Source organism: Corvus cornix, chromosome Z (assembly GCF_000738735.6).
Source record: "Corvus cornix cornix isolate S_Up_H32 chromosome Z, ASM73873v5, whole genome shotgun sequence".
In the NCBI taxonomy this organism is placed as follows: Eukaryota; Metazoa; Chordata; class Aves; order Passeriformes; family Corvidae; genus Corvus; species Corvus cornix.
Genome location: NC_046357.1, coordinates 65,049,065 through 65,063,031, shown reverse-complemented (window position 1 = coordinate 65,063,031; position 13,967 = coordinate 65,049,065). Strand labels below are relative to the sequence as shown.

General features: G+C 42.6%; 1 protein-coding gene across 1 annotated transcript in view; it reads right to left on the bottom strand.

Annotated features, from left to right (window-relative positions):
• MAP1B (microtubule associated protein 1B) overlaps window positions 1-13,501 on the bottom strand; it is a 72,243-nt gene extending 58,742 nt beyond the window's left edge. The window contains exons 1-2 of the mRNA XM_039566678.1: window positions 13,201-13,501; window positions 8,500-8,601 (exon numbers count right to left, since the gene is read on the bottom strand). Of these exons, the coding sequence (XP_039422612.1) occupies window positions 8,500-8,601; window positions 13,201-13,378 (280 nt within the window). The 5' untranslated portion in view covers window positions 13,379-13,501. The remainder of the gene's footprint in view (window positions 1-8,499; window positions 8,602-13,200) is intronic.
• Between the last annotated feature and the right edge of the window lie 466 nt (window positions 13,502-13,967).

The window sequence follows — 13,967 nt, the reverse complement described above, 5'->3', positions numbered from 1 at the left end:
TCAAGGCAAGAAGGGAGAAAATGCTAAATCTGCCAAGATTGGAATATTGCCCTGAAAATACCATGCTTAATACACCTCACTACTGCTACCCTGGAGAGCAGCAGGCACTGTGTTAAAAACTCATTTGATTCTCAGAGCACTCTAGGAATGCCTGAAAGGTACATGAGGACACAGGTAATTTCATAGATGCCCAGCTGTCTCCAACACCAAACGGAAACATACTCCAGTTAGGAATGAAAGTCAGAGGAGTATCAACTCCGCAAGTGTGTAACATGCTGTGTGAAACTCAAAAAAGTAGACATGCATAAAATAAAGTAAATCTCTAAGTGTTTTCTAGATTCTCTGAGAGAAGCTCATTCCTTGGCCCAGAATTTACTTTCAATTCAAAGCAATTTAATTACAAAGGGAGCACAAAGGTCATGAAACAGTCCAGAAATCAAAACAATACCTTTTTAGGTAAGCAGAGGTCTAACACATGGTTGTATTACACTGTTCAAGAGACTGAAGAGTAATTCCATACTGCTTAAGGAAATTTGATGGCTTGGTATCCTTGGTCTCCTTCCTGTGATTACTGTCTATAAACAGTTGTGGACAATCCACAACCCACACCCATTAGCACAACCCAGTAAATGGGTTTCCCCCACTCTACAGCTCCTAACGGATTAATACTATCAGATCCTGCTATTCATCACAAAATGAGAATGTCGGCAAAGTCTCTTTTCACATGATAATCCCCTGCTTGACATACAATAACACTATTCCACCAAAGCTGAAGGCAAAATGTGATTCTTGTTATAATTACAGGATTTAATAGGTACAGAGGGTTTTTAGGTGCAGAGCAACTATTCTCACTAGAGTCTTCAAGAATAAAATGGCTGCAGCCAGATGATTTAGGCCATTGAGATGGTGTTATGATCAAAGATGCCCACCCTTACTTTTTAAGGGGTCACTTCAGTAATACGCCATCTCCATTTGGATTTCTTTTGGGTAACGCTGATGTCTTTCATGTGTTATTTTGAAAGGTGACATGTTTTTGATCTGATTCTGCAATACACATTGTAGGACACAATGAAAAAAGCCATCTCATACAAGTTCAGGCAGGTTTTGGATAGATAACTAGCTAGCTAGCGGAAACATAAAAAGAATGGAATTGTTGAAACAGTGGACAGGAAGATTAAAATTTGTAAAGTTGCTTGGAAATGGTATATGTACAAAAGCCTAGTTAGTATTGAAAATATTTAAATCTTCCATGTCTAATGACCTTTAGAAATTGAGCTTTGCAGCTAGTAATGATAGGTTTGAAAAAAATCAATAGCACCATACAAATTATTATGAGCAATACCATTAAATTATTAGTTTGCAACAAGCATTAAATCCTATCCTGAGATATTCTTGAAGGCTTGCTTTCTATATCTATTTAAAGTACTGGCCACATACAAAATATTTTTTTTTAAGTTTGTCTAAGTGCTGTGCAAGTTCTAGAGGACCAGGGAAACTATGGGACACAGTCTGAGGTTAAGAAAGCAAGCTGGAGGGCCATAATACCCATGACAGGATGTGTGCTTCTGTCTCCAAGCCTTAAGATCAGAAGAAGGACTCCGGTAGCTGGACTCTCTTAGGGCTCTGTCAAACTTCATCCCCTTTATTTCAAGAAGTTCAACAATGGTGTCAGCAAAAAAACCAGTGACCTGAACACAAATACCACCATGCAGTATCATGCTCAGCAACAAAAGCTAGCGTAGAGGAAGAAGGTGGGATTATTAGTTACTAAGGTGGGGGCTGTTCAGAGACTGGCTGGGCATTATTCTGCCTGTGTGAGGCGCTGAGCAATCTCCTTCACTGTGCTTGTTGGTTTGGTTTTTGTTGTTTCTTTGGTTTTGCCATTTTTCACTTCACCTAATAATAACTCACCTTTATCTGGACCCATGAGTTTTCTTACTTTTGCTCCTTCCAGTCTCTCAGGTGTGGGGGAGATACTCCATCTGCCATAAAGAGCTTACAAGACCTATGACAGCTTATTTTTGACTCAGGACATGGGAGCCAAAGCTGGGATGAGTCTTTTGTCCAGAAGAGCTACAACTGCCATAATACTGGTCCAGCTTCCAAAGGCAGCCTTTGACAGTGGGGAGTTGACTTCCAGGTGAAAGTCTGCATAGCTCCTTAGAATCACTCAGATATTATACAGTCTAAGAATACGGCTAATCTTGTTGCAAGAGGCTTTTTTGTTTTGCTTTGGGGGGTTCTTTTGTGGGGTTGATTGCTTATATCAAATAAAATCCCAAGCTTTCCAGCATTACTGACGGGTATAATGTCCCACACACAGCCATGCAGGAGACAGGGACACAGGACGGTGACTCATCTCACCATTACAGACAAGCTTTCAAGTACTGAAATACATAAAATTGCAAATGGTTTGTTTATGAATTGGTTATTACTTGAATACAGTTTTTTTACACTTAGTCTTTTATTCTATCAGTGACTGGTTTTGACTCTAAAACAGATTTAAATCTGCAAATCCAGGTCACCAGGAGCACTGCTTTTCTTCTCAGCTCTAGGAACAGATTACCACCAGCAACTACAGCCCCAAACTAACCATCTTGTCTTTTTGGTGGGACCATCTGGAGGGTTGATGCAAAACCACGAACCTTTGTTACAAAACTATCCAGCTTTCTATTTGTGACTATTACTGACTCCCCTACTCATAGGGACTGTGAGGTACTGTAGGATACTCCTGCCAGTCTACAGTCACGATCACATGGATTTGCAGCCAGTATGGATGCACCTCTTGTATCTGTCTCTACAAGGCCGATGACAACTGGAGCTCTTCATGCTGTTGCAAGGTTGATATCAGTAGCCACAGTGGCAACTCTCATTCTACAGAGAGCAATGGGAATGAACATGACCTCCCCACTCCACCCAGTCTGAAAACGGAGTGTCTCAACTCTTCTTACTTGGGTCTGGTTAGATTTCTGAATATAGTGGTAGGCAATTCACTTCAAACAAAGTAACATTTTTGTCATTCAAGAAGGAAGGTAAAACACTCACTTTTTTGCTATTTTGGTATTTTTTGGTATTTTGGTCTTTGTTCTACCTTCAAAATACTAGATTGTATTTTCTCTAATCCAAAATCCAATCCAATTATTTCAGTGGCCTTTGGATCAAGTCTCTTCTCATTATAAAGTCCAATTAAAACATCTAATGTTTCTCTCAAGTAACTGATAAATTAGATGAGAAAGCAACAAATTCCAGACAAGTAAAGTACATCAGTCTTAACAAAATTAAGAAAAACAGCCATCTAACAAAATGCTGCACATGGAAAACAGAAATTAGATTTAAAAAGTGGCAATTATATTCTAGTTACACATTTATAATAAATCCATGATGAAAGAGATGAGAGGTAGATCATCTGTAAAGAGTACTGGGCAGAGGTCAAAAATAAAATATTGTTGACATTTTCAGTTTCAGAAATCCCATACAGACAATACTACAAAAAAGATTGAGGAATCTCACAAGTGACATACTAAGAATTATAATTCTATCAGATAACCCTTAACAAAATAACCTTTGTGAATATACCATTAGGTATGCTTATTTTTCATTCCAATAAAGAGGAATGAGGATTCATATTTCATAATGCAGTTAAAATTCCATCATTATTCATAACTAACTTAATCCCGTGCCTCTGGTAGCTGCCTCACACAAGCCAAGACCTGTTCCCATAAAACATGGGCTATTCTAGGATGATTGAACTTTCTATCTTTAATTGTTGTACAAGGCACTTAAAAATAACCTCTCACTAATTTTGCTGATTCACGCTAACACCTTAGCATCAGCAGGTACCGTTGAATGCAAATTCATGCTAATTTTCTTTGAGATCTTTCCTAAAAAAAGCAAAAATGGAAGTCAATGCCAGAATGACTGTCACATAAACGCAACACCTTACTTACTGTAAAAAAGATGATAAAGTGACTTCTTAGCCCGTCTCTGGAATTTTAAATAGTACTAAGAAAAGAAGGCTTTGACAATTCTTGTATCCAAACACATAGGCTATTACACTGTAATCCTCTCCCAAGCCACCAAAATGGTAACATCCCCCCACAAAAAGCTCAGGAGTAGTCCAGTGCATGTGCTCCCATCAATATCCCTCCACCAGGACCCAGGGGCTCCTGGCTTTGTGCTGCTGGGCAGCTCCACGGCCGCAGCCCTGGACCACGGACAGCTGCAGGTCACCCCGCAGGGACACCATTCGCAGCTACTGCAGCGTGAGTCAGCTCAATTACCTTCTCGAGTCCTAGTCTGCCTCCATTTTCTTTATTTCAATGCACAACTACTTTGAGACACAAAGGAAGTCTAGTAGCCAACTAAAATTAACCTCTCCAAACATATAATGAGCTAAAATGACTCCACTCAATAGATACTCCAGCTACCATCACAGCCTCTAAGTATCTGAAGAATCATATTTGTAGCATGTCCCTAAACGTGCATATTAGGCTACCTGAGATCTTAAGCAAAATTAATTTCTAGACAGTTATGGCACTCTGATAGTACCTGAGAAATCTGGTCTTGACCTCTTGTCTCTTTTTCCTTTTTTTCATTTTAAATCATAGGTTTAGCTCGAGTACCTGTGTCCTGACTTAAGGAACTTTGGTGAACTGCCGTTTTCAAGTAAATCAGCACAAAACCCATGCTGTTCAGGATTTTATCAGTGACTCCACAAGCTCACATGGCAAGCTACTAGGTGTGACGTTAACTGGTTTGAGATCTGCTCTGACAAAGGAAATGGCGCTATAGACCACTTTGTTGCAGTACACAGCTGAGTGCATTGATGACCAGAAACTCCAGATCCAAAAATTCTCCACAGGTTTCCAGCTGTCCCAAACAGTAACTTTTGAAGTGGTAGCTTTCAGAAGGGAAGTCATTAAGGTTTTTTGGAATAATGACAATGTCACAGAGAAAAGACTTTTTAGGAAGCCTGAAGGAGGCAAGCCCACTGCTGCTGCTGATGCAGGTAGCTGCCAAGAGGAAATAAAACGTCTTACACTTTGCCAAGGTCCCCTCTGGCTGCAGGCAGGCTGGCAATAAAAAAGTCTTAGGAACAGGTAAAGAAGGACTCACGTCAGCAGTTGGTGTCCACAGTGGCTAATAGGCAACAGGAGGCCTCCCGGTACTGTTCAGATACAAAACACGTATATATGTTCTTCATAACCACAGGAAAAAGTACAAAGTAGCCACAGTGTATAGCTCGAGCAGTATTTATCAGAAGGTTGGGGGTGAGCAGCTATTTAAATAAAATGGATTTTATCTAGACAAGGGCTTGAACATGCACCAATGCAACAGTTAAGTGTCTCCAGGTGGAAACTGAGGGATAAAACAGCAGTGCAAAAGCCTTACAGAAGGGCCCTCAACGGCTTCACCCTCCCCCACCCAAAACCAGGGTCTTTTGTGAAGCTGCTTTATGCAGCTGAAACTTTCTTGTTAATTAAGCAAAGATTGGTAGGTACAGCTGCAATTTCAAATGAGCTGTTTCCAAGACTCTCCACTTGTTCTGCCTCACTACCAGATGCACAGTTCCTTTTCCAGCTTGTACATTGTTTGCATTTTTTTGTCCTTTTGATATTACTATAATATGGAAATTATCAGTACACGACAAAGAAAACAGAGGCACCACTGGAGTACCCCTTGTCATGTTGCCTGTTGTTGTGACAACCACTTAATTAGTTGTGTTAATTAGTTGTGTTTTCACCAGCGCCTGCCAACATCACCTTTCCAAGATCTGTTATTATTAAGGAGTCTGCTAACTCAGCTGCTTTACAAGGTAGCAAAAAAGATCTGCTGGCATTTCCATTCTGAATCTTATTTTTCAGGAATCATAAATCACTCATAAATTGCCCAACAGCTGAACACAATGTGCACAAATACTACAGTGGTAACCCATCCCTTTGAAAAGAACACAAAAAATGTTGGGATCTAATCACGCTCCCTGCAGTACCAGTATGTATTCACTACACAGGGAGAAGGATCAAACCTTAAATTCTTTAAGTGAAAACACCCAAATGCTTTGACAGACAATCTCTTGCATGTCTTTCCTTTGACATCACAGACGTATGGTATGGGGACAGGATTGGCCCCATTTCCTCCAAGCTTCCTTTTAGAGAAAGATTCCTACCCTTCACATTGCTGCTGTATGTATCCTCAAGCTGTTCTGAGAAGTACACAAACATTACTGAGCCAGCACTGCAATTACCATAATTAAACATGATAATCAAAGAGGCTGCAGTCAGTCAGAAGTCTGACCAGACTACATCAGGAGCCTTGCTCAAGAGTAAACTGTCCCTGTATGTGAGTTGCACAGAGACTTCAGACTCAAAGGGCTGAAAAAAAAGAAGTTGTTTAATTACATTCCACAGACAACCCCATCACCTTGGATGAATATTTCCCTTGGACAAAAGGTCACCTAGTTACCTAAATTCCATATCTGAGTCTGGGACCATAAAGCAATACATACTTACAATCATCTCTTTAGTATCAAAGCCGACCATGTCAACAGTTGAACACCCACAGTTTAATATTTGGGTGCTGTAACAGAAATTAAACATTCTGAAATCTTATTAAAATGTGGCAACATAAAAGCCTCTCTGCCAAACAGCAGAGAAGATACAAAGGAGCCTCCTGCAGAATTCAACATCAGAGAACAGCAGAAAGAAACTAAAATAATTCTCTGATCTGTACAGTGAGATTCTGGAGGTAAAAATGTGCTTTCCACAAAATTTTAGACAAGAAGTTGGTCAAAAGGGATAGCTTTATCCCTTGATATTGCGTCTATTCAAGTTTCAGTCTCCCTTAATGCTCTTCAAACACAGATTTTGGCAGTTTATTGTTTAAAGATTGAGCAGTGGTGAAAAACACATTCATTTCTGCTTGTCAGAGATGTTGATGAATTCCAGTCACATGCAATTAAGCTGGAATTCAACACAATGAAAGACTAAACAGGGAAGTCTAGACAAACAAAGGAAAAAAAAATCAATCAAAAATACAATTCCCAGAGAAAAATTCCTAAATAATTCTACATTCTTTCTGCTGCAAAAGAAATCTTATCTTATTTATTATATGAAAGTAGAGTATTTGCTTTATTTTAATGCATGCAGCAGTATTAGAATGTATCATCTAAAAGAGACAGCAAAAATACTAGTCATGCTGTAATATTTTTGCTACAGGAGAAACATAGAATCTTGAAGTTTTATAGTAAAACACAGATTTGTTAAAAATGGGATACATTGCATTTTCCATTTCTTAAAGATAAATTCCCTGTCTGTAAAGCAAAGCAACAAATGTCACTGAGAAGTTGAATTGTCTTCATGACATTTAAAATGAAATGAAAGACAAGTATTCTAGGCCCGAGTTTACATCCACGTAAATAAGGAGCTACATGTCTTTACTCAAAAGTCTTCATGCTGTGTATTGTTTTATTAGTTATGTTGTTTTTCAAACCAGAGGAAGAATCATAGAAGTATATAATTTTTTCTTAACTCTGGCAGTGCTTTACTGTCTCTAGATATGGAGAGATACAGCAAAAACTGCTTTAACATATGCTGCAAGAAAAAGGATTAGTTACACAAGACATTTTTGTACATTATTCAAAACCATCAGGTCAATGCTGTCATGCTAGCAAGGCATCAGGGTCTCTTTGTCAACAGTGTATAGCAACTGACCTCAGGAACATGATGTAGTAGAATGATACAAAATTTCATAGCCCTTTTTCACCACAGGAGAGATATCCCAGAAGCTGGAATTTTTAGCACTCATCAGTACTAGGTTGTACTGTACGACAGGACTCAACATGCACATGGCCACAATGATTTCACCAATGATAGAAACCTTTACTACTCTGAGAAAGTCAGAGATTTTCACATGAGAAACCTGATTAAATTCATTCACATTTATATTAAGAGTAATGAGATCTTAGAAACTTACCAAACACTTCATTCTCATGAAACCAGAACAAACCCAAATTTTACACTTCACAAAACTGGTAAACAAATGTTTCATTTTATTGAATGAATCCTCTCAAGGAAAAATGGGCTTGGAAAAAAGGCAGCAAGAGAGATTTAGTCTTATTAGCCCTATAAATTTCTGATTTCCTCATACAAGCCAAAGAAAGTTCCTATGAGTACAGGCAGACTCACCATAACTCAGCTTCTCATACCAAGAAAGAGAAAAGTCCAAGTCCTTTGGGAAGAAACACAGGGCTTGAGCTGCATTTGTGCAACAGCTGCAACATCAGTTCTGGCTCTGCCAAACTAAAGAGCTAACCTTTCCAGTTAATCGTTTTGTATGTACTCTACCTACTACAATAAGCTTCAGACTCTGGACTACTAGATAGGTGCTACATGAAGAAACTGTTCAATCAAAAAGTGAGTTGTCTTAACTTTGAAAAGGCCCTAAAACTAATGGGCCAGGCAACTTCAGAGTGTAATTTATTAGTTCTGCTCTTAAACTCACCTCGAACTTCAGGAGAGAATCGAGCTGAATGGCGAGACACAAAAAGTTTCAGTTCTTGATCCAAGTTGCATTCGACCAAGTTTGTGTCCCATGATCGGATCCCTAAAATTCAAAATACAAAACACATCCAGCTTGACACACAAGCACTGGAAGCTTTAACCAAGTATTTTTCTACTTGTATTCACGCTATTTGCATATTTCTAAATTCCAAGCCCAGCCTCACTTCCTTTCAAGGCACGCAGCTATTTTTTAAAATGCACTTGGAAGGATTCTGGCAGGAATCAGAAAAAGACAACCTGCCTTTCCAAAGGGTGACCAGTCTTTAAGGCCCCAACTTTAGAACCGCAGTAGTAGCCACTTCACAAGAAGCTACCAATGTCCCTGATTTGACTTTAAAATAGCAATATACAGGTTCACAAAGCCAGAGGACACTTCAGTCATGTTGCCCTTCCAAGAAGAAAAAGACAGCACCACCTAGCATGTTGCAATTAATATTTAAATAAAAAGTATTAAATTGCTGACTTCTCCATTGAATATCTTTGAAGCATACCATATTTTAAATTAAAATTTAAGTGATCTTTTATTTATGAAGTGTCAGAACTCTAGTTTTGAGATTTGAAAATGCTGTGCTTGATCTTTTTTCTTTTAAAAACTAAACAGCACATTTCTGTTCCCTACTGTTTTTCCCCCAGCTACTTAAAAAGTGAGACACTTGGCACTTATATGACCAAAAAAAGTATTATTCCAAAGTAGATTTTTAAGGATTGACATTTGATCAGGAAAAAAAAAGTCATTCCGGCCAAAAGACAAGTTTCTAGTTCCTTTCCGTAAGATTTTGATGAATAATTTGGAAAAAAAAAAAAAGAAGAAGAAAAAAAAAGAACATACTTTGGATTTTTCTCTAATTTTGTCTTCAAATTGTTCTGAAAAATATTCTAGTTTTGAAATAATGAGCAGGCAGTAGCACTACAAGTAAGTCCAGGCATTGCTGCAGTTTTGAAAACCAAAACTGCACTCATTTTTTTGTCCTAGAAGAACATCACTACATCTACACAAATGAACTGGCAAACATAAAAGGGATTTCTGGTGAGGAAATGTCTGGTGGCCCCTCCCCACATGAGCATCCTTTGCATGGAATCTCTGGGTTAGACCACTTTAGGGTTTGACCAGGAGATGCCTGAAGAGGTGTGTTTCCAACCCCTCATCCAGAACTAACACTCCTGGTAACTCTGTCAGGGTTTCAGGCTGTGGATGTTACTGTCAATGCCACTTCCCATGCTCTATATTCTGTTTCAAGGCAGCAGAAATGTCAGGACTTAGACTGGCAGAAGCCCTGTTGCAGGGATGAAGCATGAGGAGAAAAGAGGGAATAGCAGAGAAACCAGATCTGCAGTGCCAGTCTCCCACTGCAGCTCTGAGTAGGTTCTCCATGCAAATATGAACATCTGCATTTCAACAGCCTGAAGCCTCTGCAAGAAGAAAGCATCCAAGGCTTTTCCTTGTGAGCATCCAAGTAAAGGTAGTAGCAAGCTTACTGTAACATGCTACCAACAATTAAGTAGCTGCCATTTGAATCTCCAGAAAAATTTGAAAATACAGTATTGCCTGTGTGTTCCATAACCACTTGAGAAAAATAACTGAGCTATAAACAGCCACCTCCACTTCCTGACTGATGCATCATTGTTCAGAGGCATAAGCAGCAAGACTCTTCTGCAACTCTCCTTACTTTGTTTTCTCAGAAAGCTCTTGGCCATATGGTGCATTTTTGGGATGAGTTTTGGCAGACAAATATGTCTAAACAGGCTTTAATATATTCCAGGTGTTGGAATATTTGAGAGCAAGACTGCCAAGATGATATAATACCATACACATAGAGCACATATGAAAGCAATAACTGTGAAACTGACATTGATCACAAAGCTGAAGAACGCTGAATGAATGAGTGCTGAACTTCAAGAAGCTTTAAGATAAACAGCTCCCTGGCCTGTGACACCAAGATTGGGTGGAGGAACTACAAAGCCTTCTGGAGGTCAGCTAAACAACATGGACTATGACTCATCAATGCTGCTAATGATAGGAGTCATCCACCATCTCTAGCTGCTTTAGATGCGATCCCAATTTGCTGCAGGGATAAGATTTTGATCAGATGTAGTCAAGAACATTGAGTCAGGCAATGCCCAAAATACAGGACTCAACACAAAATAAATAGGGGAAAAAATACCCAAACAACAAAGCCAAGGGGAAAAAAGCCTATATGCCCTATGCACACAGCAGTCCTAGAAGTTGAAGCTGGAATTTGGGTGGACTATCCAAAATTTGCAACTGCATGATTCAGCAGTCTGGATGCAAAAATTACGCATGTGTACCATAGAGTAGCAGAATGCATTAAATGCATGATATCACAAAATCATGTTTTGGGCAGAAAAAAGGTAAACGTGGAACTAAAATCCAAGGTCAATCCAATGACAGATTAGCAGTGTGGACGTAACCACTGTAAACATGACTGAACTGGAGCTATTTCTTTCTTTCTGCAGTCTTAGGAATGCAATGCCACTAATGAGACAGCAGGCAGGGCACACCCAGTAGCATCTGCTAAACCAGTAGAAAAATCTTGAAGCTTTCTCTTGAGTCCCCTCTTCTCTTTTGGTGGATGGTGGGTTGGAGGATTGCCCCCTTAGCAAAGTCACATCCCAAATGTAATTACTGAAAATACATCTTGCCATGCCATTCCCTCCCCACGATATCTTAAGAAATGACTCTGCATTCCACCAGGTTGCGTAGCATCACGCCACTGATGTGTTATCAGCAGACGTTTTCTTTGACACGTTGCTCTGCAGTTTGGCGCATGAACCCACAGTTTTCAGTGATGGTACTCAAGAGATGTACCAGAGAGGACAGTGAGGCAGAGTTATCAAGAACCAAAATGCATTTAAAGCTCTACTGAGATGAAGGTAGCGAGAAGTGGTTTTTTCCAGACTAGAGCAGACTTTCCAAAGAGAAAGATATTAGCTGAGCCCATAACTGCCTCACGCAGAAAGAGCTTCAGACTCCCATTGTATTCATCCAAAACAATGTACCTCAAAATTTCACCACAGAGTTTTCTTAGCAGGCAAAAATCTCAATCAGATGGTCTGATACTAGAAGCAGCACAGTGACTTCTAATCCAAAATGATGAATTAAAAGGCCAAAATATTTCCTCTGAACATCTAAACCCGTAAGCGGGTGTTATGCTTAGTGGCAGAGGTAGCAGCAACTGAGCTATGCAGCAGCAACTGTACAATAGAAGATTCAAGAAGAGACTGAAGAGCATTTCTTCAGAGGAAGGGTATTAGCTGTCTCGAGGGAAGAAATTTTACCAATTTGCTCTATAATCTTTAACAATTTAATTAAAATGCAGCCAGTTCACTTCTAACACAACTGAAAATTAGATAGAGTTAAGGAAGTGCAATGCTGAAGAAGCTCTGAATGACAAAGCACCTGCCTCAGTAGTTCTTCCCAGGAGACAATGGTCACAATAAAGATGAACAGATTATGATGAAACTGGTTAGGGGAGAGAGAATGCCTTTTACCTCAGACAGGTACGAAAAAGAATTCAGAGAAATAGCCAACTAAAGCAACAATGGTTGAGAAAGCAACAATAGAGACAGACGAAGTCCTAGCTGGACTGCTGAACCACACCTACATGACAAGGCTGCTACCAATTCCCCGTTCCGGGATCTCTTCTTCAGTCTAACAATGGCAGTTTCTGAAATCTTTGTTTTCACTAGCCGAGAACAAAAAATACATGTTATACAATCATGTATCAAGTGAGTTTAACAAACTGTAAGGTCTGGCAATAATTTTCTTTGTGCTTTATTCCATTAATACCGCAACGGGTTGGGGTTTTTTTCTCCTATCCGCATATACACTGCAATCTATTGTATCAAAAAACACAACGAAAACTCAAAAAACTGTCATTTGACTTGCAATACCATCCTGCATAGCCGTCTTAAGGAAAGGACAAATAAACGCCGAGTCAGAGCAGTCTGCAGTCGGACAATAACGAGGTTGAGCACTCAAGTAACAGCCTTGTTACTCAAATCGGTTTTCTTTATTGGAATATATATACGCATGTATAGAACTTGGGTCCTGAAAAATTCTCCAGACGACAGAAAAGTCCCAGCGCCCAAAGTTAGACACAAAGGCGCGGCTGCGCTCCCGCCCGCGCAGCCTCTGCCGCCGAGAGGGAAAACGCCCCGAACCTCGCCGGCTTGGCGTGGCGGTGGGGGACACGGACTGCGGGCGGCAGCCGCCCCCCAGCCCAGCCCATCCACCCCATCCCCAGCCGCCCTTTGTCCGCCCCGGGCTGCCACCGGGACCGCAGTGCGGACCGTGCCACGCCCACCCGCCGGTGTCTCCGGGCGGACGGGCTCGGCGGCGGGCGCTGCGCTCCCGGCCCGGCCCCTCCGCCCAGCGATGGCGGGGAGGGGGCTCGCTGCGGCTCTCCGCAGCCCCGCTCCGCAGCGCCCGCACCCCGCGGGGGAAGGTGAGTGGGTGGGCGATTGCGGCGGGACCCCCCGGGGAATAAAGAGCTGGAGACCGCGGCTCGGAGGGATGGGTGTCGGGGGCAATCCCGGCTCCCGACCGCGCCCAGGGAGGGGCAGGGCGCCGGCGGGGGATGTCGCGGCGCTGCTTGCGGCGCCCCGGCTCCCGCCGCCTCACCTCGCTCGATATTGACGATCGCCCGCCGCAGGTGCTCCTCGGTCACCAGCTCGCCGATGACGACCAGCAGGTAAAACTTGCTGTCTAGGAAGCGGTGGGAGAGACTGGGCGAGGTGGAGGCCGGGTTGGGGATGCTGCAGGAGGGCTCCGAGTCCACTTCCACCACTACGGTGGCCATCGCCTCCGCCCCGCGGCTCCGGGGCGCTGAGAGCAGAGGGGCCGCTCGGCGGCGGCTCCGCAGGCGGCAAGGAGGGAGTGAGGGCGGGCGGGGAGGCGGCGGCGCTTTTATACGGAGACGGTGCAGGGCAGGGACCTGGTGAGGAGGAGGAGGAGGAAGGGGGGGAGCCGGCGCATCCTCCGCGCCGCCGCCGCCTTTCCAGCATCCACAGCTGATGTCATCTGCGGCAAATCCTCCCCGCGGCGGCCCCCGGAAGCAGGAAAGACGCGGGGGGCGAACAACGCCCCGAGGGGACGCCAAGGGGTGCGCCCCGCGCCCAGCTCCCGCCCCGGCCGTGAGACCCCTGAGCCCCCGCCCCGCGCCTCCCTTGCTCCCCGTGCCCGTCCGGGGCGTCACCCTGCCGGCCGGTCACCCCGGGGCCCGTCCCGGGTCCCAGACTTGAAACAGGCGGTGAGGAGCCGCAGATGATGGCTTGGCAGACCTGGGGAGCTCATCTGGGAAAGCCGGCATCGGGACTCCAGCAGCCCTCCGGACGCCAACGGGTGAAAAAGCAGTGCCGCTGCCCAAGGCCAGTTGTCCTCTCCTACAT